Here is a 16,730-nt window from a genome sequence, read left to right as displayed (position 1 = left end):
TTTCTGCCCGTGCCTCTGCAGGGGGGGCACCGCGTTGATTTTGCTACCAGAATTTCGACCGAAAATAACATTATTGGCTGGCGGAATTTTTAAACGGCGCCGGCAATTTTATGAGCTTCGCGGCGCAAGACTTTATTTTTGCTCGTTGCTTATTCGACGGATTAATGCTATTTATTATTAGCTCCTTTTTCGGCAAGGTTTTCTTGTGGTTTTTATAGTAATGTGAAGGTTGTTTAAGGTAGGCGTTCGCGACATACAAAAATTATAATGACACTGGTATACTACTCGTAATAAGCGTTAACATTCGTCTGACATTATTTTAAAATGAAAATCATTCTGTACATCTCAGTACATTTTTACATGATTATTTCATGTAGAATTAGATATACGGTATTACAAATCAGTATCTCCATTATTATTGACAATAATGACAAAGAGCAATAAATTGTATGATTTAATGGGTCATACGTTGCAGTGGAAATTATTCTTTTTTAACGTCTTTCGAAGATAACGAAGACATTGCTTTAAAACACAGTCAGTGAAACATTCTGCACGTCTAAGTGTAATTTTAATATAAAAAATATAAAAATTAGTGAAAGAAAGTTGCAAAATCGACAAGCAAGATTGCATCGATGAAATAGTAAATCGAAGATTCGCAGTCCAGTCACCGCACAGGACCGATAGCAAAGCTTCCGCAAGGAGAACCATCGACGCGGCAATAATTCCGCACATTAATTATATGCCCCTGAGTCCACCATTCTATTTGTTCGAGGTTAGGTTTTCGATATTTGTTCTCCGTCGATCGATCAACGAGCGGCACGCGTTCGCCGGGGGGAGTATAGTAGATCGGCGCCGATAAGTCTCGCGAAAAAGGATTCGCGGGAACCGGAACACGGCGGGAGCACTGTTTGCCGGCGTTTATCAGCGTGCGAAACTAGTTCGCCCCGGCTGATTAACGAGTTTTTCGGCGGAATGTTTCGCGGGGCGCGCTCGATCGCGAACGGATTTCCGAAACGCGCGGCGGAACCGTGCGCGCTATAGGGTCGCGCGCGGTCGTCCCCCCCTCCCCCTCTCCCCCTCCTCTCCCAAAGGATCGATATTCCGGCTTTGTTGTGCGATTAATTATACCTATTAGCGAATCGTACTACTCGCGAATAAACGGGGATCGGAGCAGGCCGTAATTTAATTTACGAACTAACAACGATCGCGTTACAACTGATGCGCCCGCGTCGCGCCGCTCCGTAACGTCACGGTAAACACGACGTCGCGCTAATGTCGCGTGAAAATTGCCGTGCCACCGGGCCCGCTAATATTCGCCGGTGATTTGATAATCGGGGACACGGGGCCGGTGATCGTTGGCGCGCTTTACCCTTGAACTGCGAAAATCACGGGCTCCCGCTCCGATGGCGACGAAATCGAGAGCGCGCGCTCTCTCTCGTTAACTGTTCCTGGCGATTTACGATCGGTCGGCAAGTTTAACCACTACTGTGTTATCTGTTTAATCGTGTTGGGTTTAAATCATTTTTCGTTGTCCAGAAGTCGGAAGAATCTGAAACGTTTAATAAATTGCTTGGATTAACAGTCGAACCGAGTACGCTTAATTTTCAATCACTGTTCTGTACTAATTGAAATAATATTTTTGGTCGACGAGCTCCTATGTTATCTATTTAACCGTGTTAGGTTTAAATAATTGTTCATTGTCTGCCGGAAATCGGAAGAATTTGAAACGTTGTATAATAAATTGCTTGGATTAACAATCGTGCTGAGTACGTTTCATTTTCAATTACTGTGCTGTACTAATCTAAATAACACTTTCCTAAAGGATCATCTCAAGCGAAACAATTTATTCAGGTTTTAATTTTGAACAATACTCTTAGAAATTATAACATCGCCATTGTTAAATAATCTGTTGAGATATTTTATAACTTTATTTATCAGTTCCCTCAAATTATTTAACAAGACACTCTCTCATTCTCTCTGGAGTAGAGAGACACACTCTCCCTCTACAGATCTCAATGAAACATGTAAAAATCTAAAGTAAATGCCAGGAGCTTGATGGACAATTGAACAGCAACATTTAAAACACAATTTGGAATGCTATAAAGAGGTAATGCATTAAACGAACTCTGCACTGACAAATGAAACGGACGTTATAATTAGGAAATTATTAGAGAAATTATTTGGTGAACGTGAAGCAAATAAAGCCATTACGTTTGATAATTGATTCAACTGACCGTATTCTGTAGTTACTCAATGAAATTGTGAAATGTTCCCCATTAAACATTAAAATTAAACCTTTGCACTCCAAGCTACTTTAATATGAAATTTAAAACATGCTCCCTGATTTACAGTATTATCATTTTACACGATTTATCGCATCTCACAAGAAATTAAGCCTGTTGGCATGTTTGCGCTTTTCAATGTATATTTTAAATGTAACATATTTTAAAATATTCAAAAATTTATTAAAACATATTGAACATATTAAACATATTGAAATATATTGAAAACATCTGCAACGTATTGAATATTAAATAGGTGTTCATAAAATATTATACAGTAATACTTAAACACAGATTAAATGTATATTTTGAACATAGCTTTGGTAAAAATGAGGGTGACAGAAAAAATAATTTATTATTGAAAAACCGCGTCGACATAGTCCGCAGGCGGAATCGCAGGCTGCGTCGAGGGTCGCGAAAAGTTCTGACCCGTCAATTGCCGTCGGGAATCAAGGTATCGATTGCGTCGGGCATTTCTGGGCGAGATTGTTTTTTCCCTCGTTTCTATTTCGACCAATTATAAACGAGCAATCAACTCGGTGAGAGAGAAAGAGCAAGAGAAAAGGAGCGAGAGGGAAAGAGAGAGAGAGCGCGCGAGAGAGAGTTACCTGCCTTGCGCGGCGCGTTCCCGCGTCTGTTTGTAAATGACCCGAGGTCCGGCGCGGCTGGCAGGATGATTCGTCGGGGCCCGCTAATTGATCAGGAACCATCGTCATTAGGGAGCGTCGTTTAACGTGATTAAGTCGCCGAATTCGTACGCGATAGCATGCCGTGCCGCTCTTCCCATCCGCAATGAAACGGTAACCGATCAAAAGCTCCGCATTACTTATGGCTGATTGATCGATAGAACCCCCTCCTCTCCTCTACCCGTCCGTCGTTTCTCTCTTTCCTTCTTTCGACCGCTGTCTCTCCTTTCTCTGCCCCTCTTTTTGTCCGTCTGTCTCTCTTTCCCTCTCTTTATGTCTCTTTCTCTATCTTTCTCTGTTTTTCTCTCTCTTTCTCTCTTTCTGACTCTTTCTCTCTCTTTCTGCCTCTTTCTCTCTCTTCTTCCATCTTTCTCTGTCATTTTCTCCCCTTCTCTCTCATTCTCTCCCCCCCCCCCCCCCCCCCTCTCCCCCCCCCCCCCCTCCTCTTTTTCCCTCTCGACGGGCTCTCACTTTCTCCCGCTGCCGACGCGGAGCTTTAATTCGACTGCGAGGCGAGCTTTCGATTCCCGGTCATTACGATCGAAACTCTCTCGTCGCAAATTCAATTCGATCCGCTCGCTACCCAGCTGTAGTGTTTGTTGTCGGTCCTCATTTAATCAATCCGCTCGATTTTCGCTGCGTTCACCGGATACCGAGGCCCATGCCTGCGTGAACGCGAAATTCGAAACGGTTTATATCATCGCGCGGCAATGCTGGGTCTGATCGGACCCGGAAATTCACTCGTCGCGCCACGGTTTTGCATTCGGCCGTGTTAAATATTTCTTTAGGGTGCAAGCGACTTTTATTAGAGTCGCTGTGTTTTGAGATGGTATTTTTTTTATTTTGATAATTGTTTTGTACGCTTTATATATTTTATATGATTGGACGATGTTTGATATTGTTGTGTTGCTATAACGAAATGGCCGAGTTTTAAGACTTTGATTTAAGTTTCTTTTATCTTCATGAATTTATTCTGTAAATGTGGACTGGACAACTATTATTATGCTATTTGGTGGGTTGGTAGTTCTTGACGTAACTAACACTCTTTTTATTGCGCGAGATGAAGTCTCTGCTCTTGAATTACATTTTTGTCTAATAGACGAAAAATAATAATATAATAGTAATAAAATTACGAGATAAAGAATAATCGAATAGATTTCTCATCTTTATGCAATATAAAAATGAATTCTATCTCCACCAATTTTCACGTATTGAAAAAATAGCAATGTTATTAAATTTCTCTAATGCATCCACATTTTTGTATTTTCTCTATTTATTGTTCATTTATTAATGCTTCAAACCAGCTGGTTCATTATCAAATACATACGTATTACATATATGAATATTCGTTACATATACATATGTTCCTCTAGTCACCTTTGCCATAAATACAAGTAAAATTCGCAGTCCATTAATCACTTTTGCAAACAGCGCTTGTCACGTTTAAGACGCTCCTGATCTACCATTCTGACCCCTTTCCCCGATTTCCATTCCCCTCCCACGTTCCCGCCCTCCGCGCAGGTCCCTGGAAACAGTAAGTGCATAAGGAGCCGCAGTCAGCTCATGAGTATAATAAATGGTTAATCTCGGGGATTTCGCCCGATGAATACGTGACGACGGCGCGGGGGCCAATTTACGGGGCGAAGCTCGGAGGAGATTGAATCCTCGTTGAACAGGCCGACGGAGCTTCCCGGAGCTGAACGGGAGATCACTCGTCACGCGAGACGGGACTGCCGCTCGCAGGAGGAGCAAGAGCTTGGATTTTGCACCTCGCAGGACGGCCGCACACCGTGGTCTTGCTTCCCGTGACCCAGTAATCGGTGATCGATATTTACGAGCGAGACGTTCGAGGCGTCCGATGTCGCGAGAATCGCGTGGCGAACCCGGTCTACGCTCTCCATTCTCTTCGTACCTTCGCCAGCCCTTCTCGCCCGACGCTTCCTCGCGATTTCTTTGATATTTCCACGAAAAAGAACGAGCCTCGTCAATTTTTCGTCGCTTCGAAACACTTCGCGACGGCAAAGGTGCCTCTATCCAACGCTAAAACAGGCTCGCCTGTCCCGCTTCGAAAGAATGACGACGCTGAGTTTATTTAGACTTTTGACAATTTTTGCACGAATTCGATCATTTTTCGACAGTTGGGTTCAGGGTTCGGAGCAAACAGACACCTTCCGAGAAGTATTCCCTTCGGACGTTCGTGCGATGAAGTATCTGCTCTTATTGGAATTTTTACGAAAAGGATTGTTATTTCTTGGAAAAGTTCTCGAAATGCATTCTCAAATGTTTTGGAAACGCTTATTGAAAAAGCCCTTACGAAATGAGTCAAACTTCGAATTATTATATAATTATTAAATCGAGACATAAGCATTATACTTTTATCAGCAAACTTTTACAAGCGAAGCATTTTCCAACGTTTGTAAAATGTAAATTATTTCCGTAATGGTTCAGGGTAAATTTCAGAGTTGAAAATGCAAGTTTATTTCAACCAACCCTGGTCCACTATTTTTAACCAAGCAAAAAGTTTTGACAAATATTAACCGGTTCACTTTTTCGCAAGAATTTGAAAGAAGGAACCAACACATGGTCGATCCCGTACAAAAAACATGCAAATATTTCCAACGCGCCAAGATTCCCTTAATTCCCGCGCACGGTTTGCGCCGCGCCGAGTTCCGCGAAATGTACAAAGCTTCGTAGATCAGAAGTAAATATTAGCTTAAAGATCCGCGGCGTTTAAAGAGAGCCCGCTGGCCGGGGGTCCTTCGGAGCACTCTGCGCGCCCGGCGACCTCAAAGGCACCCTTTGATCACACGGGTTGCCGCTGAACCAGGTCAAACTGGACTTTGTATGAGATTAAAAGCCAGGTCAGTCAACTCTTCGCGTGTCTCTTTGTAGAGGAAGTCTGCCCTTCGGAGCCCGTTTTTGCCGGGCGGTAGCGTGAACACCGGGATGAAAATCGTCGGCGTTTTCGCGATCAATCTGTTCGGCGAGGCCTGCAATTTTCAGGGTGCATCGATTTTCAGAAATAGCCTAACCCGTCCGGCCACCGCCGAGCCCTTTTCTCTCTCGAAACAATGCACGGATCTTTGAGCCACGAGTTTTCGACGCTGTTGAATCTTCTTCGCTCGCCCTTTTCCCCTTTTTCCTTTTTCGTTCCCCTTCTCCTACAGTCCGCTCCACTCCTTCCCCGCCACGCGGCATTTCTTTCGTTCGTTTTCATCGCTCGTCTGTCCTAGAGACGGAGATATATTCCTCCCGCGGATAGGAACGCCGATCGATTCTTATTCCGACGCCGTTCGTCCGCGTAATATCCGACAGGCACGAGAGCCAGCTTACGTTTTCTCTCCTCATCCCGACGCCCTTTCGTCGCGCCATCGCCGCTGATGAAAATGAGAGGCCACTCGAAAACTTTCGCGCCCCTCTACCCGGGCTCCAACCACTTCCACGGTTTTTTAGTCGGCTGCGGTCGCGTCGAGCAACCCCGAATTAACACGACGCCGGTGTCGGTCGTGGATGACACGATCTTCCGCATGGTGAATCAGAGCTCGCCGTTGGTCGTATCGTTTCGGCTAAATGTTTCAGACAAGGAAGCGGTTGAATTATTTTTATTCGAATAACGATGGTTATTCGTAACAAATTATTCCATTCGACTATCTAAACTATTTTGTATTTTTCTTTCGATTAAATTATCCGAATGGAGATTGTTACATTGGTCTCATAACAATATAGAGAATAATTATCGACTGTTCTTATTTTTATGCAATTTTGTGACGATATATTGATTAGTATAGATTCCATTCTGTACATACATTAAATTTTTATTTGATGTTTTCAAAACGACGATAGAGAGAAAATGAATTATAAAAATTAAAAAGGAAGAAATCAATTGATCAATTATTATTGTTTAGTCTTTTTAAGTAATCCTTTTTATTTGATTCTATAACGAAAACTTAAAAAATACGTTTAGTATAATATACTAGTCCTTCTATCGTCTAAAAGAAATTCTAGTCGATTAGTCAAGTTTTAAAGAAATTATTATTTTAAGAAGTCATCTGCTTAAGTTATTTAGATATTTACTCCCTATAAGTCGTCTGCTTAAGAGTCCATGCTAATGAGTTCGTTGCTAATGAATAGAACCAAACCAACCACGTTGGACCCGCACAGAGAAGAGCCCGGGCGTCGAAATTCCTTTTTGACAGCGGGATTAAGCGCCGATCGACAGATTCTCCGCCGACTTAAGCCGATAATGGACAAAGCAAAGCTGTAAATTTTGTATCGGGTGGGATGGTCGCGGGGGTCGTGTTCCGGCTTTCTATTTCCCGCATTTTGTTCTGTTTACTGTTTCGTCGGGTGATCTTATCGAAGGAGGCGCCGCCGGGAACGGTGGGAGGCAAAACGCGCGGCGGTGGATCGCGCGGACAAAGGTAGGAGACCCGGTTATCTTCGTGAAACTTTAAATAGCTTTTTCGCAATTCACTCCGGCCGCCGGTCTCCGCGGCGATAAAAATGCAGAGTTTACAAAGCAGCCGTTACTCTTTAAGGGGGCGGGGGCCAATTTTCTTCCGCGGAACACGAGCTTCTTCTTATTAGCGGGTTCCAGTGAATTCCGCGATCGTAAATGGAAACAACCCTTACTTACGAGTTCGAGGAGAACTGGTTGCTCTTTTCGCCGGCGCTCTCCTCTTCTCTTTCTCTCTCTCTCTCTCTTTCTTTCTCTATTTCTCCCCCTGCTCCTGGGTAGCGTAATCATCGTGGAATTTCACAACTGATGGCCCGGCCCATAAATTTCGAGGATGAAGCGCTGGCCCGCAACGTCCGCGCTGCACCTGCTCCGCCATTTTTACTGCGTGGTGAACTGTTTCCGTTTTATTTATTTATTTGCCCGCGACTGGATCTTTGTCCAAACACGCCACCGTTTTTTATCGGCTAATTTATTGAAAGAGAAATCCCCGGCACGGTTCCCTTCCGTCGAGCTTTCGCAGTTCGCCGAAATTTTGGAAAAATCGGACACGGTATTAATTCGAATTATTTAGTTTTCTTGAGCTTGCACTTTTCAAGCATTTATTTCACTCAGTCCTCGCTTCGTGAGCCAATAGTGAAATATTAATATGAAAAGATACAATGTCATGGATAGGATTGCAACGTTCGCGATAATATCGTATTGTCTTTCGCAATGTATTTCGAGAGCAACTGCTCGTCGAATGAAACATAAAACGACACCGTGCTAAATTTCAATTAAACGCGCGCGTTATAAATTTCGCAAGATTTTTCAGCGCTATAAATATGTTAAACTTGCAGATTAACAGAAGTACGTTCCGTGATTTACTTCGTGCTGGAACAATCAAAATGACGCGATAAAATGTATTAAAATGTAACGGGAAAGTGTATGAAATTAAAATAATGGTCTGGATATCGTGCACGGAAATTCGCTGGTGAAATGCAAACTGTTGCAAATACGAAACTTACTTGTTTTAAACATTTACGTTGTATAGTCATGAACAACATGGTAGAAAACATTTCGGTAAATTTTCGCGGGTTTTCGTTGTTTTTTGCGGAAGTTTCCATTCCGACGCTTGGTAGTAAGAATAATGATGTCTCGAGAGCATAAATGACAAAGGGAGAAGTGCGCGGCAGGGTTCCGAGGGTTAAGGGATCGTAGTATCCAGGTTTTAGGGTCAAGGAAGTCGTGAGCGTACGCGGCCGTTCGATTTTCTAATTTCCGGAAGCGCGTTCGCCGAAATGAATGAGCGCCGGTCGACGCTGAATACTTCCAGCGTTCCGGGGTAGCAACGTTCCGGCAGCCGGCGGTCTGACCACCGACGACCCTATCTACTTCGAGTCCAATTCTGCCGGGATCCGTGAGTGAAATACGTGACGTCAAAGGCCGGGGAGTCCTTTTGCCGCGATGCGATGAGCGTTTCAAGTACTTCCAGCCGGGCCAACTTGATCGAAATTCAGAGTCTGGTCCCGATGATTTCAATCATCGGAACTCGAGACCTTAGCAGTGACTTCCGCCCGCATCGACCTCTTCGCCGGTAGCTAACTTCGACAGCAATCGTTCTCGGTCTCATGTGCTCGGTCTCTCGAGCAGACCGAACGTGAGACTTGTCACGGTCGAAAGATTTTTCGGCTCCCAGATACGTGCGTGTCATCGAACAGCCGCTCTTCGATACATGTGAACCGAACCTTGTCGACAGACGCTCTTAATTTATCGATTTGATACTGATGATACCGAAGGAACGTGCTGAAAAATTTATGAGAATTGTTTCAATATTATTTGGTGGATAAAAGAGGTATTCGGATGATTTTTTGAAATGGTATATCTTTTTTGAGGCTGGATTAAAGGAAATGAATTTTGTGGAAATTTTAGAAGGGCTAGTTTAGTAAACAATAACCAAACTGCATTTTTTCTTAATTTTCCTGTTACTTGGGATAATGAAAAAAAATTAAAACCATTTCCCGATTCTTTCATTTAATCCCACAATAGGAAAAGTGTCTTGTAGTTCTTGGTAACTTGCAAAAGTAGGCTCGCGTGGTTTGTATTATGACGTAAAGTAGAATCGGTGTGTTATGGTCAGACGCGCCACTTGAATTCCCCTTCAACAGCCCTATTTTTCCAAAATAATTTTTCTCGAAAACAGAGCCTTAAATTAGAAAATGTTATTCTTTTTTCTCGATAAATTTCTGTATGTAAAATCACTATTTATCTAATCGACCACGATTACCACTATAGTACAATATATACCGGGTACGTAATCTCTCCCTCTCTCTCTATCGCTCTTTCTTTCGAGTTTCTCGTTCCCGATCCGGATCGGTGGATCGCGTAGTCCACAACTATCGGCCGTGTAAAAGCGAAAGGAGACAAATGTAAAGAATGGGAAACCGTGCGCGCGAGGGGGGTGCACCGAGGCAGGAAAGTGTTTCCACGAGGCCGCGAACACCATGGAAACTCCGATCGCTGTTAAGCGGATTTACGGTCGCACGTGCGGACGTTTCACGGGCACAGCGGAGCAGATAATGACGTTAAGAGGATCCAGGAGCTTGCGGTGGCCCATGCGCTCACCTACCGGCACCGTTCCGGCGAAAAGTGTGCGTCCCACGGTCCGCTAAATCTCCGCTTTTCGGCCGGCGCTGTGTCTCCGACGAACAATTGCCGCGTCGATTTGTTTGGGACGACTCGCGCCTCCTCGACACAACACGCACCACGCTCGCTGTTCCGTAATTACAGTAGCAACTCGGTAATTGCTCGCGGCCTCCGATTTCGATGGGAAACATTTTATGTGCGAGCTATCCTTGCGCGACAAACTCCGTGCATCGGTACGGTAAAGTTGAAACGTTCCATTTATGTTTCGCTGAGTTTTTCGATTGGATAAAAGGCAATCACGGGAAGGACTCGTTAGTTGTCCGCGGCTCGCAATCAGTGAGAACCGGTTCACGAATTTTTTTTCCTTCAGACGGGCTCATACGAAATAGTCGGGAGTGATGAGAATAGTGAAATAGATAACGAGGCTTCACCGTAGTCGATTTAATTGATTTATTTATACGATGCATATTCCTCTGAATTATTTTGCATACTTTGCATTCAATTTTAAAATGGAACATGTTTGTTAGGAACTTTAGAACATTGCACTCTTCTAAAAGTACAGTATAGGCTTGTTCTAGGACAATCTTTCAGTAAGCTTTGTCGGACACTAAACAAAATGCAGCAAGTCTTTATTGCAATCCTTTCTTAATTTCATATGAATTACGTGTTGCAATCTATTACTGTTCTATCTACTTATATTCCTAAACACTGCAAGAACACTTTCACAATTACAGTAAGGAATCGCTACACGTTCCTGCTATGACCAAATATCCTTTCGTTAAAGTTTCCATAAGATAGGAGTATTAAAACATAACAATCCTGATCATACATCGAGAACATACAGTAACCCACCCTTTTCCCTTCAGACTAGCTATACCCAAAGCCCATTCTCCCGAACAGATCGAACCAACCACTATCAATTAATAAAACATTCTTACAATACCCATACCCCTTTCCCAAGAGCCAACGTTTCCCATGATACTCGTTTGTTTTTCCTCTTCCCAGATCGCGGCGCGGAAAATCGAATCAGAAGCACCGTGTGCGCCGACGAATAGATTTCCGGAAGAATCCGGCTTCGATATTCCGCGCGGACGGACGAGTTTCTCGAAGTTGTAACACCCTAGAGAGAGAGAGAGAGAGAGAAAGAGAAAGAGAGAGAAAGAGGGAGAGTGGATCCATCAGCACGGCCCGTTAAATTAACGCAATCAATCAAATGGCTGAAGCGTAACGCCGGCTGAAATTCTGTTTCAGTTATCTGGAGATATACAACGAGAGGGTGAGAGACCTCCTGAAGCCGTCATCGAGCGCCAGCGGATTGAGAGTTCGCGAGCATCCTCGACTCGGCCCTTACGTTCAAGGTATCGGCAATCGGAGACGCTCGGCTTCCTAGTCCCGGATAATTGCGATCTTCGGGGGGGAAATCTACCCGTCTCCCCCCTCCCCCGTTCCTACTAACCCCGTTCTAGCTCCTTTGTAACCTTACTAGGGATTTCTTCGAGATCTTACAGTCGATTCCTTGCACTTCCGATCTGGGATTCTCTCGTGTAACGCGCCGAGATTTCCTTTCGGTCCTCCCGTCCCCTTGAACTTGATAGACTGGCTCCCACTTATATATCCCCAACGATGTACGATATTTCGATTTTCCTTTCCAATTCCGCTCAATCCCCCTTTTATCAAAGACAAAATTCACTGACTCCTGCTCCCTTTCTCTCTTTCTATCTCTGTCCGTCTCTTTCTTTCTCTCGCGTCTCCCTTTTAGCTTTCTCTGTCCATCAGTCCGTCAGTCTGTCTGTCTGCCTGACTCTACTTCTCTCTCTCTCTCTCACACACACACTCTTTATATATCTATCTCTATCTCTCGGTCTCGCCGTCTTTCCTATCCGTCTTTCACCTTCCAGCGGGATCCTCGAACCTGCTCGAAATCCCCCGTATCTCATGCATAGAGTTCCGATACAACTGGGTCAATTTTCGAGTCACGCCTCCTGCAAGGTGAATAGCTCCGGCTGACACCTTAACGGCTGACGACGCAGCGTCGCGTCAAATGAATATTTTATCGAATCTGTTTCCGCGGCTTCGTCACATGGGAGGAGTCGTGACAGTTTCAGAAAGGTTACGGGATTTCAGTGCGGCACGAACCAACAACGGCTTTACGGAATTCGGCGGAACTGTTAACGCAGCTATAGAAAAGTTCGCCATAGTCGGTGTTACTAACAAATTGAAGATTCTGTTGTTAGTATGATAGAAAACAATTGAGGACGAACATCTGATGAACATAGGGGATGTATTTAGATTTAAAAGATCGACATTGCAGTTGATTTTATTCTAACTATATCCCAATATGTTATCATTAGACTGTGAATTTTTATGCAAAATAACAAATCTATTTATTAATTGCAAAATGCAGAAGCAGCGTCAAAGGTTATTTCTTTCCTTAATAACTTCGATAGGTTAAAAATAACGCAACAGTATTTTAAAAATTGTAAAATGTTTTTTCTAGTTTGGAATAGATTCGTTTTCTGAACAGCGCTGCATAAAATCCGCAGTCCGGATATCGCAATCCGATAAAGAACACGCACTGTACAATTGCAGGGGTAGCAGCTAACGCGTCAATGTTAAGATAAAATGAGATCGATCCTCCGTTCGGTGTATCCACGACCTCGCGTTTGACCCGATTTCTGGCCCAGTTCGTACTAGGAAATCGAGTAAGGACGAGAGAGACTGTAAAAAGCGCAGACTTCTTATCGTCAGATCAACGTTTGTGCAGGACTGACCCACCACGTGGTCCCCACCCTGGGTTCGTTGATGTCCTACGTGGAGGAAGGGACAAAGGCCAGGAAGACAGCGTCGACCCTGCAGAATCCAAGCAGCAGCCGCAGCCACGCTCTGCTGACGATCTCTCTGATCCCGGAGCCGTCGAGCGTCGCGGTCGGCGCATCATCCGCCTCCGCTTCGTCCTCCGCGAGGAGGCCAGACGGTTCATTATCGCCGCCACGCGGCGGCAGTAAACTACGCTTGGTCGATCTGGCGGGCAGCGAAAGCGCGGCCACGTGCGGCGGCATCCACCGGCTCAAGGTGAGTCACTCACCTAAAAATAATATCGACTTTGCTCTGCCGTGAACCGTCTGGGATCGATACGCCTCGAGTCTTTTCGAAAATTGAAGACCTCGCTGCTGAAACCGGGCGAGTCTCGCGGAACAAGAGCAGAGGTGGATCTGATTTTTCTATCACTATCTATTTTTTAGATATGTACCTCGGAATACGATGCATTATTAAGGCTGTTTTTAATTGACTTAATTTTTCTAGGACCTGGTTCGTACACAATTAATAATTTGATCTTTTGAACAGTTGTTAGTTCATATTTAATTTTTTAACACTTTCATTTTAGTTCGAGTTTTTAACATATTTTTACAACATTTTTAGTACGATTTTAACACTTATTCGATTTATAGCAAAAATGGAACGGTAAAGATAAAAGTAACAATACATTGTCACATTTTTTCATTGTATTAACATCACTGAATAATAGAAATGATAATAAAAAGTAAATAATTTGTACGCTACACTTGTCTGCAAATAAATGCTACATATCTGAACGATAGTTTCGGGCTATCTACTACGTTGTTTCCCTTCGAACCGCCCTTATTCTAACGATTCTGTAATACGTATGTTACACCGTAAGTAACACAGTAAACCGTGCAAATTTTCGAAAAAGGAGCCTGTGTTTCTTCCAGGAGGGCGCGAACATAAACAAGAGTCTAGTGGCTCTAGGGAACGTGATATCAGCCCTCGCGGAGAGAGGCTCGACCGGAAGTGGTCCAGGCAGAAGGTTCATCCCTTACAGAGATTCCGCGCTTACTTGGCTGTTGAAGGACGCACTTGGCGGAAATGCCACTACCATTATGCTCGCCAGTAAGTGTCTTCCCTTTGATCTTCCCTTCTTCTGCTCTCACTTTCTCCCCCTTCCACACCCCCCTCTCCCATTTGCCGCCACCCTCGGCTAGGCCACATCCACCTGTTCCATCGCGTCGCATTTATTCTTGGAAGGCCTCGGTTCTTTGGTGCATCCATCCATTAAACGATGATTTACACGTCCAACGAGCGGCTTTCCTTTTCTCTCCCCCTTTCTCTCTGTAACCCCCTTGTTACACCCCCTCCCCGTCACCCGCCCGCTAATCCGTTTTACGCTCGTCCCAGATTCCACCGCGGATACGTCCCGTATCCATTTCGAAACGGAGTCGCCTGCGTTTCACTTTTTCCACCCTCCCGCGTCGCCTCCTACTCCCCCTAGTCGCCCCCCCCCCCACCGCTCGGCTAACTTGCGATATTTAATTCGGGATGACGACTTAAGTGGGCTTGAAAAAAATTGGACGTCGCATTTCCATCCCCCTCCTTATCCTCCCGACACCCCCGCGGAATCTGGAACGTCCGGCGTTTGACTCTCTGTATCTTTCTTCCTCTCCCTCTTTTTCTGTATCTGTCGTCCTCTCCCTCCCTCTCTCGCTGTATTTTTCTTCCTCTCCTTCTCTGTCTGTATCTGTCGTCCTGTCCCTCCCTCCCTTTCTCTCTCGCTGTATTTTTCTTCCTCTCCCTCCCTTTCTCTCTCTCTCTCTCTCTCTCTCTGTCTTTCTTCCTCGCCCTCTCTTTCTGTATCTTTCTCCCTCCCTCCCTCCGACTCTCTATCTCTTTCTGTACCTATCTGCTCTTTCTCCCCTCTTTCTCTTGTGCTCCGGCTTTCCATAAATTCCGGTTAATTGCCGGAGGAGAATTATTATCGCGAGCCTCTGATTCATGAAATTGTGCCGGCGATATACCGGAGCGCCGACTCCGCCAGGATCGTAATTGGTTTAAATGCTTTTCCAGGCGAGCTAAGGCGCGGCCAGATTATTATTCGATAACCCGGCGCGAAAAACCGTAGTAACCGGAATTCGGTAAATACGAATAATCCTATCTCAGCTTATGTGCCGACGTAGCCTCGATTGTACATACCGATGCGGTAGAGGGGCGCCTTCTGCGGGTTTTAGGGGTTTGTAGTTCTCGCCGGTCGCGGCTGAAGGGTGTTTAATCAACGGCTGACGGGAAGTAAGGACAGTTAGGATTTGCTGTTTCGTTGTACCGGATCGTAGAATTTTTTTTTGGGAAGGGTAAGCTCGTTTTATAAAATGCGAAATGTAATTGGAGTAAGTCTGTAAAATTATTAGAATGTAGGAATTGTAGTATTGAGGTATTCATTATTATTTGTAGAATAGATGGAAAAATATTGGAAAATAATTATTTTAGTACGGATGAGAAATATATGTGACAAACTTTGAAAATGTTGAAATATCGACAAAAATCATACCATATTGGTTTTACTGCTATGAAAATTTTGTTCTAGATATTTAACCTGTTCCCTTGCATATCATTAGTGTGAATGACATTCACATAATTTTGTAAGAGAATGATTTAGACAGCCCTTTGTAAAGCCCCTTTTAAATTAGACGTAGATCTTTTTAAAAAAATATTCCTCGTATAGAGTGGAATAAGACGTGATTAAAAAACTTTAATAAAACGTAATTGAAATTTATAATTTAGAAAATTATGTACTTAAAAAATTATGCAATTAGAAAAATTATGCAATTAGAAAAATTATATAATTAGAAAAATGATCTAATTCAAACGATTATGTAATTAGAAAAATTTAACTTCCGAAACTCAAAGTCAAGTAGCAACACGTAAGTAATTCTATTATTCCAAAATAACAATCCTACTACGGTGTCACGAAGATAGCACAGCAACTGACGAAACGTACATTGATTAAACACTCGGCCGACGAGCGCTGCGAACCCATAAACTCCCAGATTCTATTTTTCAGCTCTCTGTACATACATAAATACCGTAGCGTCACACTGATAGAAGATCGTTGGGTCAACGAGGCAACGTAGATTTGACTGGTAGATGAACATGTGTACCATTAACAAGATTGGATCACGCTGTTTCACACGTAGCTTTCATATTGTACGTTTCGGTCGCGATAAATCGCGCGGCGGCGGCGGCGGTGGCGGAGGCAACAGCGGACGTCTTTGGTGTCTTGGTCGAAGAACTGCTGTAGTAAACTTCCGCAAACGGGTCGGCCGTAAATCTTGTAGAATTTAAACGTAGTTAGACACCGCACCGTAGAAAAGTACATACCTAGGTACACAGCGGAGTCTCTTGTTCTGTGTATGTTACTCCGCAGGGTCGGCTGGAAATCGTGGTAACGCCGGAGATGAATGAGCGCGCCTCTAGTATGCTGCGGATTGTGCCGGCGCCAAAGAATTCTCTTGGTACCGACCAACGCTTTCTTGACGATCCGCGAATCATTCGGGATCCGTCGAACCATTTAATCACGAATTTCTGAAACAACGTTGCCGTGTATCGGCACTAAATGGTACAAATTAATTCTGTTTCTACGTTTATAATTCAATCATAATGGGACACCCTTGTAACGCAAACCTCTCTTTACGCGTTATACAAATCCGAGAGCGCTCGAAATTATCATTAAATAAATAGTGTTTTTTGATAAAATAATATATATTTTTGCTTTAGTTCTTTCGGAAGAATTTCCAAAAATTTCGAACGTTTCGCAAGCATTGCTACTGCAAAGAAATTTAATTCTTTCTTCAACTATTTTAGTGAGCTAAAAATAATTAATAGCTATGAAAA

The 16,730-nt window shown here is 43.9% G+C and overlaps 1 protein-coding gene across 1 annotated transcript in view; it reads left to right on the top strand.

The window, feature by feature from the left end:
• LOC144469125 (uncharacterized) overlaps positions 1-16,730 on the top strand; it is a 50,844-nt gene that overhangs the window by 22,983 nt on the left and 11,131 nt on the right. Inside the window, exons 4-6 of the mRNA XM_078179055.1 lie at positions 11,301-11,407; positions 12,814-13,121; positions 13,781-13,958. Of these exons, the coding sequence (XP_078035181.1) occupies positions 11,301-11,407; positions 12,814-13,121; positions 13,781-13,958 (593 nt within the window). The remainder of the gene's footprint in view (positions 1-11,300; positions 11,408-12,813; positions 13,122-13,780; positions 13,959-16,730) is intronic.

Source organism: Augochlora pura, chromosome 4 (assembly GCF_028453695.1).
Source record: "Augochlora pura isolate Apur16 chromosome 4, APUR_v2.2.1, whole genome shotgun sequence".
In the NCBI taxonomy this organism is placed as follows: Eukaryota; Metazoa; Arthropoda; class Insecta; order Hymenoptera; family Halictidae; genus Augochlora; species Augochlora pura.
This window is presented reverse-complemented; position numbering and strand designations above follow the sequence as displayed.